Below are 14,300 nucleotides of genomic sequence, written 5' to 3'. Positions count from 1 at the left end.
TTCAAACCAAAAGTGACATTATTTCTAATTATTTTAGGGAGGGTAATGAATAAGAAAGTGCAGCAATGGCTACATCTGAAGCAAGTGACTTTGGTAAGTTCCCTGATTCACATATTTAAATTCTTGGTGCTGTTCTGATTTCATATTTAAGAAAGGTTCAAATCTAAGTACAATCGATCTCTAGATCCATAGACAGCAGGGAACAAGAAATCATGTTTTTGATATTAGGAAGGCATTGTCTCTTATTGGCAGGAGTCCAGTTTCTCTTTGATTTGAGGATTGTGCTATTGGGAAACAGAGCAGCAGGGAAAACCTCTTTGGCAAACCTAATAACAGGTCATGCAGAGCCTCATCTAAGGAGAACGGCCCAGTGTGTGAAGATGCATGGAGATTTTGCCGGAAGGCAGGTCATTGTAGTTGATACGCCAGGCTGGTGGAAGAACTACCTTGTAAAAGAAACCCCTGAATTTCAGAAACAAGAGATTGTGCTTAGCGTGGCTCATTGTCCTCCTGGGCCCCATGCGGTTCTGCTGGTCATACGTGTCGACGCTTTATTCAAAGAAAAGCACAGAAGGTCAGCACAGGAACACCTGGAGCTTGTGAGCGAGAGAGTCTGGAATCACACTATAGTTGTGTTCACGTATAGAGACCAGCTACAGGAACAAGCTTTAGGAAAGCACATTGGAAGTGAAGGGGAGTCTCTTCTGCTCTGGCTAGTGGAGAAATGTGGACACAGATATCATGTTCTTAACACTGAGAGAGCTACTGGCACGCAGCTTACAGGGCTTCTGCAGAAAATAGACACGATGGTCGTGGGAAACGGCAGCTGCCATTTTGAAATGGAAAGGTTGCATGAGGTAGAAGGAATGATGACGAAGAGATACATGAGAGCAAACCAGAGGAGGAAGATGGTACAAGAACAATGGGGGACTCCACTTGTACGGCAGGGTAAGAACCAGGGGCCAGATTCTCAAAAAGAAAGTTAAAACATTTCTTAAAAGGTTAGTTCACCCAAAAATGAAAGTTCTGTCATTAATTACTCACCCCTTATGTCGATCCAAACCCGTAAGACCTGTAAGTTCATTTTCGGAACACAAATTGAGAAATTTTTAATGAAATCCGAGAGCTTTCTGATCCCTCAATAGACAGCAACATCATTGCAACTTTCAAGGCACAGAAAGGTAGTAAAGACATAGTTAAAATAGTCCATGTGACTACAGTGGTTCAAATGTAATGTTATGAAGTGACAAGAATACTTTTTGTGAGTAAATAATGACAGAATGTTATGCAATTCTTGAAAATTCTCAAGAAGTTCTCAAATTTTCCTTAAGAACATCTTTGTATTAAGAAATGTTTTTGGCAATACAAAATATTCTTAACATTTCTTTTTAAGTTAGAAAATAAGCAGTTAAAATGTTTAATGAATTAGGACCATTTTTAAAGGGAAAATTCTTTCATAAATTAGAATTCTGTCATTATTTACTCATCCTCATGTTGTACCAAATCTGAGTGATTTTTTCCCCCACCATGCAACAGAAAAGGATACATTTTAAAGAGTATCCTGTTTGCTTTTCCCCCCATTTAATGAAAGTGCATGAGACCTGGGCCCGTCAAGCTCAAAAATTGTGATTTGTGTGTCTGAAGTCAAATGATTCAAATAATTACAGTACTCAAACTTTGTGTGTAGTTTTCAAATTCTGCATATATTATGCGATACAAAAAAATAAATAAAGATTAATATCTTTTTATTCTCACTTCTATTGACATCTTTTGATGCTACTTGTCTAATGACACCATATTTTATTTGAGAGCTACAGTGAATGGTAAAATTCTCCGTTTGTCTTTCTTTTGGGTTTGGAATGACATGGGGTGAGTAAAGAATGATAACAGATTTATAATTTTGGGTGAACTATCCCTTTAATCTCATTTTACACAGAAAATGTTGATATTTGTGGTTAAATGATCTTGTTTTTTAACCAGGTCACAAGCACGTCCACATTTCTAAGATGAGAATGATAGTGTTAGGTTTCCGAAGAGCTGGAAAGAGTTCAGCTGGAAACACCATTTTGAGTATGGCGTCGTTCATCTCTAAGAGAACGGCCACTTGTGCAAGAAGACAAGGTGATGTGAACGGGAGAAATGTGACTATAGTGGACACCCCAGGATGGTGGAAGTCTCTCTCTGTGATTGACACTCCTGAACTGGAAAAAGAGGAACTTTTATTCAGTGTGTCTCTATGTCCACCAGGACCACACGTGCTTCTGCTGACCCTACGTGTAGACATGTCATTCACACCAGAAGAGAAGGAATCAGTGGCGGAGCACATGGAGCTTCTTGGAGAGAGAGTGTGGGCTCATACCGTAGTGCTGTTCACCCATGGAGATTGTCTGGGGGACGTGACTGTAGAGGAGTTCATTGAGAGCGAAGGGGAGGCTCTACAGTGGCTAATTGAGAAATGTGGGAACAGATATCATGTCCTCAACAATCAGAACTGGGATGACGGCAGTCAGGTCACAAACATGCTGGAGAAGATAGAAAAGATGGTGGCACAAAATAGGGGCCATTTTTATGAAATTGACCATAAGACTCTAAAGGAAGTGAAGCAGAAATGGAAAGCAGCAGAAAATAAAGCAAAAGCACGAGCAAAGAAACAAAGGCAGGTGAGGAAGATGAAGACTGCAATCAAGGGTAAGATACTGGTTTTGCACTTTTGAATGTATGTTGTTAGAGTCAACATGAAGTTCTCAAACCATTTTACTTCCGTAATGTGACATTTCAGAGTAAAGCTCAATATCCAATGAGTCAAAATAGCTCATACATCATCAACAAATAGCCCATGAAGACTAAGTCATTGCAATGGAAAAAAGAAGTAATTATATTTTATATTAAAAGAAAAAAAATACATTTTTTAAATAACATGCACATATGTACGGAGCCCCTAAAGGGACGTGGTGGTGAAAATATTTGGGTTGAGAGAATTTTAATCGTTTGCGTTCCCCCGAGGAACTTTGCGTTCCCTCGCAAAACTTTTTCCGGTGGGAACGCAAATATCTTTGTGAGGGAACGCAAAGTTTATCTGGAGAACGCGAAAGATTTGCAAGGGAACGCAAAATTATATATTTTTTTTAATTCTCCCATCCCAAATTTTTTCCACCATCACATCTCTTTAGGGGCTCCGTACAGATTAATTGTTCAGAATAAGTGGTAATTAAATAAAAAACAAAAATCTAGTTTTTGAATTTTGTTATACTATTCAAAGGATCCACACAAAATACAGAACAATTACAATTTTCCCAACCCAACATATATAATAATTAGCTAATAACAATAATATTAATAAATAGCAAATGGTATTTTTTTTTAGAAAAAAACATTAGAAAATGAATAAAATTGCAGTTACAGTTATTATTACATTGTGATTGTTTACAAATAAAAATAAAATCTCGCATCAGGAATTTGTTAAACAAATTTTATAAAGGTACTTTTGATTAGGGAATACCTTTGACCATTTGATTTTACTGTATGCTTCTAGTCAATGTAAGTTTAAAGCAGTATATTTAAAAGAAACAGAAACTGACCTAAAGTGCTGCACAATACAAACAAACAAACAAACAAACAAACAAAAGATAAGGGAGAAAAGTTAAATGAAAGGGAAAAAATTCTACTTTTATTATTAATTTCACAACTAAATTAATTATACTAAAAACATTTTTATTGCATAAACACAAGTAATTGTTGATGTTTATGTTTCCACTGCATTTGCGAAACTCTACACACACCTTTAGGTACATCTAGCACATGCATCTTTCTGCACAACTGACAGCAAAATACATCTGAAAAAGACAAAGGGAGGATTCAGAGGAAGATAAGAGCTACTCAGGATGAAAGTATTTCAGTACATAAAATATTGTGGTTGTGGAGGAGGAGGTTTACAGAGTTCAAATTGCAAATTGAGTTTATTCTTTTGTGGCCTTTTTATGGTCTCAGTTTATCTTTGAAAAACCATGTTTAATTGTGATGAGAATGTTTTTGGCGCCACCGTGTCTGCTCGGAGTTCAGTGTGCATCAAAGAAACGCTGTGTCATTCGAGATGCATTATTTATTCTGCAGAGCTTTTGACTTCAGTCTGAGTGCTTGTATTAAGAATGTGACATTTGATAATGAGCTTTAAGTAATGTATATAGTTTTGTTTGTATTAGCATAGAGCTCATGTTGGGGAAAAACTCATGACATTACAATGATATTCCTCATATAACAATATACAATCATATAACACTTGAAATTACAATCATATTCCTCAAGCAAATATTTCTTATCAAAACAAAATTCAGAAAAGTCCTTGAATTATTATTTTTTTTACTTTATTATTTTTGAATCTTGCAGATCACCCATATCACTCACATGAGCACCACAGCAAAATGTCTCCTAGTGCAAGAAAATAGCCTTGAATGGTCAAACGTCAAAACATCAACCAACCATTTTATTGCTTTTATTGAAGATCAATTTGTAATCAGTTGGTTTCCATGTCTTTTATAGATATTGGAAAGAATTTCTCAGAATTGTGTCTTGTGCTTCTGGGTTATGGAGAAGCTGGGAAGAGTTCAACAGGGAACACTATCCTCGGCCAGCAGGTGTTTGGATCAAGAAGAACAGCCCGGTGTGTTCAGAGACATGGAGAGGCTGGAGGACAGCAGGTCAACATCATAGACACCCCTGGCTGGTGGAAACATCTGCCCATAGAACAAACTCCTGAACTGAATATAGATGAAATCACACAGAGTCTATCTCTATCACCTTCTGGTCCGGTAGCTTTCATTTTGGTCGTTCGCGTCGACTGTTCCTTTAAAGAGCAGGAACGGAAGGCGATGGAGGACCATTTGAGGCTTTTGGGCTCCACGGTTTGGGATCACAGTATAGTTCTGTTCACTTTTGGAGACCTGCTTGGAGACAGAGCCATTGAGCAGCACATTGAATGTGAAGGGACAGCCCTGCAGTGGCTTGTTGACAGATGTGGAAACAGGTATCATGTTTTTAATAATAAGGCCAGGGGTGAGAGCCACCAGGTCAGAGAGCTGCTGGAAAAGATACAGGAGATGATTGCAGCAAACAGGGGGTGTGATGACATGGACATGCAGGTCCAGGTGGAGGTGGAGGAAGACAGAGCAAACACCAGACTGAAGATACAGGGACAAGGAGAGGAAGATGAATTTGATGACAGTGAAGAAAATGAAGTCTTCTTTGAGTCGACAGCTTGGAGGTGGACGACAGCAATATGAGGTGTGAATTTGAGAGGGGAAAGTTACAAAAAAAATTTGGGAAATCATTTTCATAATCAATGGTTTTGTTTTTCAGTAGAAATATCAAAACATCCTTAAAACAAGTATACTTGATTTTTTTCCAATTTTCAATCATATTGTATAGTATCATATTATGTTTTAGTGCTGTTTTCTTGGATTTATATTTCACAAAGACTTGTTAAGCGTGCAATATATATCTGAAATATGTAGAGGGCACTAGGTTCTGTTTTTAAAAAATGTAGAAATGTGGAAATGTATTCATCTGGAAATCCGTTGCCATATCTTTACTCTCATAATGCATGGACCCCTTGGTGTCAAGAATATTAAAATTTGATACATTTGCACAACACATTGCTTTGAGCAAAGTGGCACACATTCAGGAGGAATATGCAAATGAGATGCCTCAACACAATATTTTTTTTAAACAAACAAACAAACAAACAAACAAACAGCCAAATAAATAAATAAATAAATGACAAACAACATCCAAGGGGAAGCCCGGCAAGAGAAATGCTAATGCAAGTTACTGTTTCTAACAATGATGCTGTAATCACTGTGAGGCTCTTGCTTCTGCAGATGAAGTGCATGTCATCAGATGAGGCAGATTTTAGACAACAACACCTCTTACAGCCAAAGGCTTTGATACTGCAGTTCATCATTCACCATTGAAAGGATGTTTGTTTTTGACTCATATTCACCCGTACAGATACAGTCAGTGTGAGTTGTTTTCATCTTTTGTCATCTAAACTCCCTGAAGTGGCTATTTTCGCTGTGAGGTATATTTTTTGCTCAAGGACTGTGAACTCTCTGGACTATTCATCCACTGGCAACTCAATTCTGGACTAATTTTATGGCATTTTTTAAAATTATTTTATTTCACCTTTTGTATTCCAAAGAGAAAATAACAGCAAAGATGTTTGATATGACATTAATAAATAATGCCAGAATTTTTTATTTTTAGGTAAACAACTCTGTTAGTCACAGCAAAGACCATAAGTTGGAGCATTTTCTGTACTGTAACTATATTCAGGCTGGCCTTGGAATGACCTAATTCTCTTTTAATCACAATGTATCTAATAAAACAAAAGGACCGGTTACAGAGATAGTCTCATACTAAAGGCTGAACAGAGAGGTAACAGAAACGATGACAAGGAAAAGTTTGAAAAATGGAGACACTGAAAAGGGCAAAGCTGAGAAATGTCAAGGAAGAGGATGAAGTCGTGTAAGGGGAACAAAGCGAGGTTACAGAATGAGACTGAATGAAGCCTCAATAGATGACGGAGTTGGTCTTACGCTGAGTTGGCTCTTCAAAATGTATCCATTCTCTTCCTCACACTCAGACACAGTGTTTAAAGAAATTACACATGAATAATTAATGTTTTCATCTTTACTCAGGCCAACTAAGACTGTATAATTAATTGAGGCTTCTTTTACAGGGGACTGGAATTAGGAGGGATTGTTTAAGACGGGAATGCCTTGAGAGGATATAGGGCATGTTTAATACCATAATCATGTTTGGCGGCACTAAGTGGTCATGAAATCAATGTCCTAGGTGGAGAAAATGCTTCCTGTATCTTTCAAAATTATTAAGTCAAATGATGTTCTTCTAATCAAACTCTATAGTACTTTAGTGTAAGTTCTTCTATCACTTGATAATATTTGGCCCTTTGCTTGATCGATGTGTGGCTGGTAGATCACACTTCTGTGGTTGTTTATGCATTTTCAAAATTGTCAGCTTTCATGTACTCTCTTTCAATAAAATTGCATATTATTCTGCCTACTTATTTACTCAGTATTCACTTTGTTTCATGTCAGTGTATTGCAAAAAATGTATGTTTTAAATAATATGGCATTTGCTCTGAATGTGAATGAAACACATTTTGTCTAAATCTCTTTTATTTGCAATGGAATTCAAGATATATACGAGTATAAAGGATACTGACTGCTGCCTCCAGTAAAGAAACTTAAATATTTCTAGCAGTTAATGATGCCATAAATCATATATAAATCCACATGAATGTTATTTCAAATAAAACATTTTACAATTACACTGGTGTTCAAGGACAAGCATTAAGCTGGTTCAGGTCATACTTATCTGACCGCTACCATTTCGTCTACTTAAATGGAGAAAAATCGATTATAACTTCGGCAAACTATGGAGTGCCGCAGGGATCTGTGTTAGGCCCTTTATTATTCTCAATATATATGCTGCCACTTGGTAATATTCTAAGGAAACATGGAATTAGTTTCCATTGTTATGCTGATGACACTCAAATATATATTTCATCACGGCCAGATGAATACGCTAAATTATCCAAATTGACAGATTGTGTTAATGATATAAAAGATTGGATGACGCGTAATTTTCTTTTATTAAATCCAGACAAGACAGAGGTAATACTTATCGGTTCTAAAAACCGTCCACAAAACCCTTCACAGCACGACTTTAACATAGTAGGATGCCCTGTTACTTTATCCGCTACAGTAAAAGACCTGGGTGTTATACTAGACCGCAACCTGTCTTTTGAAAAGCATATTTCATATGTTACAAAAACAGCCTTTTTCCACCTTAGAAACATTGCTAAGCTACGTAATATGCTATCAGTCTCTGATGCAGAAAAGTTAGTTCATGCATTCATGACCTCGAGACTAGATTACTGTAATGCTTTATTAGCTGGTTGTCCTGCATCTTCAATAAACAAGCTACAGTTAGTCCAAAATGCACCCGCTAGAGTTCTTACTAGATCAAGAAAATATGATCATATAACACCGATTTTATCATCACTTCATTGGTTACCTATAAAGTTCCGTATTAAATACAAGATATTGCTTTTGACTTATAAAGCTCTAAATGGTTTAGCTCCAGTCTATTTAACGGATCTTCTATCGCCTTACAATCCATCGCGCTCTTTAAGATCACTAGATTCGAGGCTTCTGGTCATTCCTAGGATATCCAAATCCACCAAAGGAGGCAGAGCATTTACACATTTAGCTCCAAAGCTCTGGAATAGCCTTCCTGATATTGGTCGTAGCTCAGACTCTCTCTCCCAGTTTAAAACTAGACTGAAGACGCATCTATTTAGCCAGACATTCATATACATTTTTATCTTACAGTTACTGTAAATTCGGCCTCTAGTTCATAAACGCCAGAGGAGAACTGGCCCCCGACTGAGCCTGGGTTCTCCCAAGGTTTTTTTTTCTCCATTGGGTCATTTGATGGGGTGTTAGGACACCATTAGGTCACTGGATGGAGTTTTTCGGTTCCTTGCCACTGTTGCCTTTGGCTTGCTCAGTTGGGGATATTCAAATTAATTAACCAATCATACCATTGATTAGCTCTACCAAACTTGGATGTCTTTTTTTCCAGTAATAAACAAACATTGTTAAGTTGTTTTGACTGATACTGTGAAGCAGCTTTGATACAATCTGTATTGTGAAAAGCGCTATATAAATATATTTGACTTGACTTGACTTGACTTGACAATCTGCAATCATTCTCTGAAATTAAGCGTTCGACAGAAATAAAAAAAACATGTCCTCATGTGCATTGTATTTTTCATGCAGTTATTCAGAACATGGTGTCTTTGTATTCGAGACACAATTGTGTGAATGAAAATTGTCAGCATTATAAATGTGGCTAATTTATTGCTCGTGTGACAAAAAAATATGGCAAGTGCTCCAATCACCAAGGCCTCTTTCAAAATGGCCTGTTAAAATGAGTTGCCGTGGCCTTCTTTTTAAAAACTCAGATATGGTATTCATCCCTTTCGGATAGATATTGGATTGATTGTTAGGGGGATATGTTATGACAGTTTTAGAAGGCATGCGACTATATGATAAAAGGAGATTGTTCTGTCATTCATCTTTTGAAAATAGAGCCATATGTTTCTGAGAAATGAGGGGAGAACTGAGTGATGTAACTTATGTTATGTAATGACAGTCTTAAATGTTAAGAACGGTTTGACCTTGCAGTTAAAATAAAAATAATTGCTACATGGGTAATTTCACTCAGTAGAGGGAGTACTATCCCCTTTCTATAGCTTCATTTGCATTTAATCTCTTCATAAGGGTAATTCCTGCAGTTAATTTGTGCATTAGGCAGTAACTTTTACTGTCATTGCAGAGATCAAAGTTTGCCATTGTCATTGAAGGAACAGCTTAAGAATTAAATAATTTATAAAGAAATAAAGCACAGCTGTAGTGCTTGACAAACCTTTTGTTTTAACCTTTTGTTTTACATCTTTTGAAAGCTTTTTAAAATATTCATGCTGCTAAAAATAATGCACCTGTTTTCCAGTGACATTCACACTGTCAGTGCAGTGGTTCTCATAAATGGCTTACCTGTACGCTTCATCCTGGCTGGAACGGGTCTCTGTGTAATCCTGAAGTCAGCAATGTGAACTTTCTAGAACATCCTCAAAACAGAGATTTAGGAAATTGCTCAGCAAGTGTCAAGCTGCTCGAACAGAGCACACTAATCCTGTAAAGACTTCCTCTCAAAGCTGCTCTTAAAAGGACGCACCTGGTGGGAGGAATTGGGAAGAGAAAAGCTGAGAGACAGTAAGAAATTAAGAGATTTTTAGCAATAGTCATGACGCTGGTATTAAGGACGTTTAGTGGGGTTTGAACCAAGAGTTTTCTTATCTCCTTAAAAATGGCAGCACAAAGGGCTGAATAGATAAAAGAAACTAGTGAAATAAAGGCAGTAAAAATGTGACGTACATAAATGTACATCTGTTCTACATGGAATCTAGGAGAAAAGGGAGGGATAATTGTAATGTAACTCATCATTTATTAGTTTCAGACATTTCCAATAACAACCAACACTAAGTGTTGCTGAGTGTGATATTACTTGTATAGCTACATCAAATCAGTTCAACAAACAAGAAGGTAATATTAAGCAACCTACATTTTAAACAATTTAGCCACTTTATTTTTCGATTTTTCATCTACCAACGAATATATTTCGAAATTAAAGCTAAATTTTAATTTAATAAATGCTCCACGTGTCTCATAGAATAAATCGACTGAGTGAATTATTCAATGACTCACTCAGAAACACAGTGGCTATGTAAAAAATGGGGTAATGCTTTAGAATAATGATCCATCAATAATTGGTAACTATGCAGGAAGTAATGCAGTACAAATGAGTAGTACTACATTAACACTTCAGCTACTAGGCCTAACTAATATGGAAACAAGCTTAACTAATCAGTAGCCTAAGTAATATAAAATTTAGGACTAAGATAGTTCCTTATTAGATAATCAATAATTACCGAAAGAGATTGGCCTCATTAATAACTGTCAAAAAACTATGACATTAACAAATTATAAAGAATGACAAAGAATTTTATAAAGAATAAAGAATGTCGCCGCTAGGGGTCGCTATAACCTCTTACAATGACAAGGGCGTAAGTTTATGACGCATAAGCGAAATTATGGATCATTATCTAATAATGTTTGTGGATGAGTGAATAGATGGCTTTTTAACATGACTGTGGAATGAAGCAGGGCGCGATTGCTAATGAGAGACAGATATCAGCGCCACGCGAGACCCGTGGATATAATTTGAGTGTGTTGAAAGTTCTAATGTTATTATATGTGTTAGTTTGTCTGTATGAGACTAGCAGTAAGCTAGATCAACATTAGAATAACATACTGATCATATTTGTAACGAATGGACTTAATCAAAATGCTCTAGACATCATAAAACCTTTCCCCTCGCCCCTGTTGTCATCAGCCCTCAAACCAGTTCTCTTCAAAGACCGTTACCTCTGCTTCCCTGAACGATCTCAGCAAGTGACTGTGTCTACAACCCTCAAAGACAGGAGACCAGACGGCACTAGCCATTTGGTCAAAGACTTTAGAGATAAACTTCCAATACACAAGGACATTAACTCCATTCTTATCCACAAACTTTCCCAAATGTGTATAGTATTCCTGTGATTTTTTTGCATGTCCCTATTTATTAGCCTAATTAAAATTCTTTTGTTATGTTAGACCAACTTCAAATGTTGATTTTCAAAGATGATGTATCACTGCTTTAATTTTTCAGGAAAAAGATGCAATAGCAAAAACGCTTTAATAGAGGTAAGTATTTAATGTTTGGTCAGAGTCACAACACCGGGAAAGTCACACAGCTGGAGAGGAACGGTGGATCGGGCGGAATCCTGCGCTGATGTAGAGTGACGCAGGGACCTCGGTGAACAACCAGTGCAGTGCTCCCAGTCCAGTGCAGGCGATCCGTGAGTGAGGTGGAATCCGTGGAAGTGAGAGGAACTCGAAGAAGAACAGGGAATCCACAGGAGGCCAACGAAACTCGGGAACAGGAACACACCGGGAGAACAACGATCTGACAACATGAGACACCAGTTACTGTACATAAAGGGTAAAACAGATTGAAGCCAGCTGATCATCGCTGATCAGTGACCGCGCCCACAATTAACGCACACACACACAACAGCACGCAAGACGAGAGAGAGACAATGAATTCATACACCGTGACATTAATGTCTTCAAATCCCCTCTTTCTTGGTATCAAAATAACCCTCTTTTGATTTTATAATCAATGGTGTACATATGATAAATTGCATCATAATATTTTTTACCATACTTTTGTGTAAAGATTGCACAAATTCTCCATGCCACCATGAACATGCAAATGTCGATAAGATGGAACAAAGACTTTCTCCCGGTCATCTTTGATTGGTCACCTCACCAAATGTGTGTGAACTGATAGGACCTTTAAGAGTGTCTGATTAGTTCAGATCTTGGCTCAATCTCTTTGAGACAACATTTTCCTGTCTCCTTCCGGCAACTTCATTTTCAAGTTAACTTCTTTGGATTCAATGTGGACCAAGTTATTTTCCTTGGATTCAGCGTAGACCACCCCAAGAACCCAAACGAATGCTTCAGTGCACACTTGGCGAAATCATCAAGAATCTCAAGAATCTTTTGCATCTGGACATGTTCAGCAACCAAAGTCAATGCAAGTACCCGTTCGCAGAATTTAGATGCGTTTCTAAGTTATTTTGCCCCTTTAAGTTGACCCTGATTTGATGTTTCTCTTAGGTTGTGGTTACCTGATTGTAATCTTGCCATTCTCTTTTCTTCTCTCTCTTTCTTCACTTTTCTTTACTTTCTTGATTCTGTATACAATCTTTGCTTTGTGTGTGTAGCCTACCATAGTTTTGTTTATTAAACCATTATATCCACGCTTTATTGTCTCTGTGTTTGCCACTCACAAAAGTATCGAAGTCACTTAAACATCTTGATAAACTTTAAACTTTATTTACTTTAGTTGGAAAAGGTTATTCTTTCTTGGCCAGGAAAATAATTTATTTCCTGGAATTAATAATTAATTATGCTTTCTGTTCATTGGATGAACTGATTAAATAATTGTACTATTAATTCTGCTACAGTCAATTCTAAAAATAATTCAAATATTTATAATTAATTATAATAGTTCATTTTAATTATATTTATATCTTTTGAGCTAATGTGCTACATATTCTAACATTTCATCATGTTGAGATAGGCTATAACATTGATTATGTACATTTGCTCACCTGTCTAATAAAGTACATGTAAGAGTGGCGTCTCTGTCAAGTCGTGGAGCTTTTGGCATCTCGAAAACCTCAGCGCTAATATTGATCGTCGTTTTAGCTCTCCTTTTGTCCCAAAGTCTGCTTGCCATAGTCCATAATGTTTGAAACGAAACAACAACAGCGTGAGCGTGGCCCCAGGCTTGACACAGTTGTCCACATCTGTCACTATGGTTACTATGGCAGTACGAGTGGGAACCGGGGATAACCCGGATATAACATCATTGACAGGGGACAAGTGAAAATGGACGAGCCATTATTTAAAATTGGAATTTTTCTGAAATTAAAAATCTTTGGGAACTTTTGGGATATTGTTAGTACACAACTGCAGGAAATATATCACCCTGTGCAAGTGATTTTTGGATGTTATTACAAAAATCTTACATATAGTAGCTTTAATTAACCACAACATTAACGTGTGTCTGAGACGTTATCAATCATCGTCTTTACTCTAAATATAGTCATAAAAAGCATCACTAATTACTTGAGTGTTATGATTAGTAATTAATTAGTAGTGCTTTATAATTTATAATAGTTAGTTATGAGTTCTTAATGATTCCAATCTCATTCAGTAATTATTGATTGCTTAATAAGGAACTATCTCAGTGTCTGATATTATTTACTAAACGCTTGTTTCCATATTAGTTATTAGTAGTAGCTGCAGTGTTAATGTAGTACTACTTGTTTGTCCTGCATCACTTCATGCATAGTTACCTATTAAAGATGGACCATTATTCTAAAGTGTTACCCAAAATGGTACACTGAGTAGGAACTTTGTTGAATAAATAATTACTTCATGACTTTTTTTGCCTTTATTTAGATAGCATAGAGAACTGTCAGGAAGTTAAATTGTCCAAGAAACTGTTCAAATGTGCATTCTATATAGAATATGTGGTATTAATATAATCTGGACATTCTACATTCCTGATGTTGTCATTGCCACGTGACCTACCAGTGCCAGTTGGGTTTTTTCACTGCTATTTACAAATCTCCCCCGGCCTCAAAGTGCCTATTGGATACTTCAGAATCTCGCCTGAACTATTTAAGTTGCTTCTTCTTTTTGCCTTTTTTCCCCTACTATATAGAAGGGAAGTACATATTCAGATGCAGACAGTGACTTGTCACCACCTGCTAGCCAATCAAATATGAGTGTTTTGAAGTTTAAATAACTGTCAGGGTCCTCCCCTGGCAGCATTGTCTGTGCTGTCTTTGTTTCATGTTTCTATGTGTGTCTTGTATTTGAGCACATGGCTCTGTCTTGGTCTGTGTTTGCCACGTGCTCCTTGTTCCCTGTTACTATGGCTGTAGACCAAGTGTCAAGACCACTTTTGTCGAGTCCAAGACAAGTCCAAGACCAGGACTAGTCGAGTCCAAGTCAAGACCAAGTCCAAAGAGGTTC

The 14,300-nt window shown here is 37.0% G+C and overlaps 1 protein-coding gene across 1 annotated transcript; it reads left to right on the top strand.

The window, feature by feature from the left end:
* The first annotated feature begins 35 nt into the window (after nt 1-35).
* LOC143722472 (GTPase IMAP family member 8) lies at nt 36-7,077 on the top strand. The gene is made up of 5 exons (XM_077213866.1): nt 36-93; nt 253-948; nt 1,981-2,688; nt 4,537-5,277; nt 5,874-7,077. Exons 1-4 carry the CDS (start codon nt 66-68, stop codon nt 5,274-5,276), a joined length of 2,172 nt encoding a protein of 723 aa, XP_077069981.1. The 5' UTR covers nt 36-65; the 3' UTR covers nt 5,277; nt 5,874-7,077.
* Nucleotides 7,078-14,300: the final 7,223 nt, after the last annotated feature.

This window comes from Siphateles boraxobius, unplaced genomic scaffold (genome assembly GCF_051911475.1).
Source record: "Siphateles boraxobius isolate OS27281-9 unplaced genomic scaffold, OSU_SipBor_1 12, whole genome shotgun sequence".
NCBI lineage: Eukaryota > Metazoa > Chordata > Actinopteri > Cypriniformes > Leuciscidae > Siphateles > Siphateles boraxobius.
Note: the sequence above shows the minus strand (reverse complement) of the source record. Positions and strands in the feature narration are given on the sequence as shown.

Bases quoted from the DNA above. Each gene is read 5' to 3' on its own strand.
- LOC143722472 (XM_077213866.1), top strand. From the start codon at position 66: ATGGCTACATCTGAAGCAAGTGACTTTG. The intron at 94-252 runs GTAAGTTCCCTG...TCTTATTGGCAG, and splicing joins ATCTGAAGCAAGTGACTTTG to GAGTCCAGTTTCTCTTTGAT. The intron at 949-1,980 runs GTAAGAACCAGG...TTTTTTAACCAG, and splicing joins GACTCCACTTGTACGGCAGG to GTCACAAGCACGTCCACATT.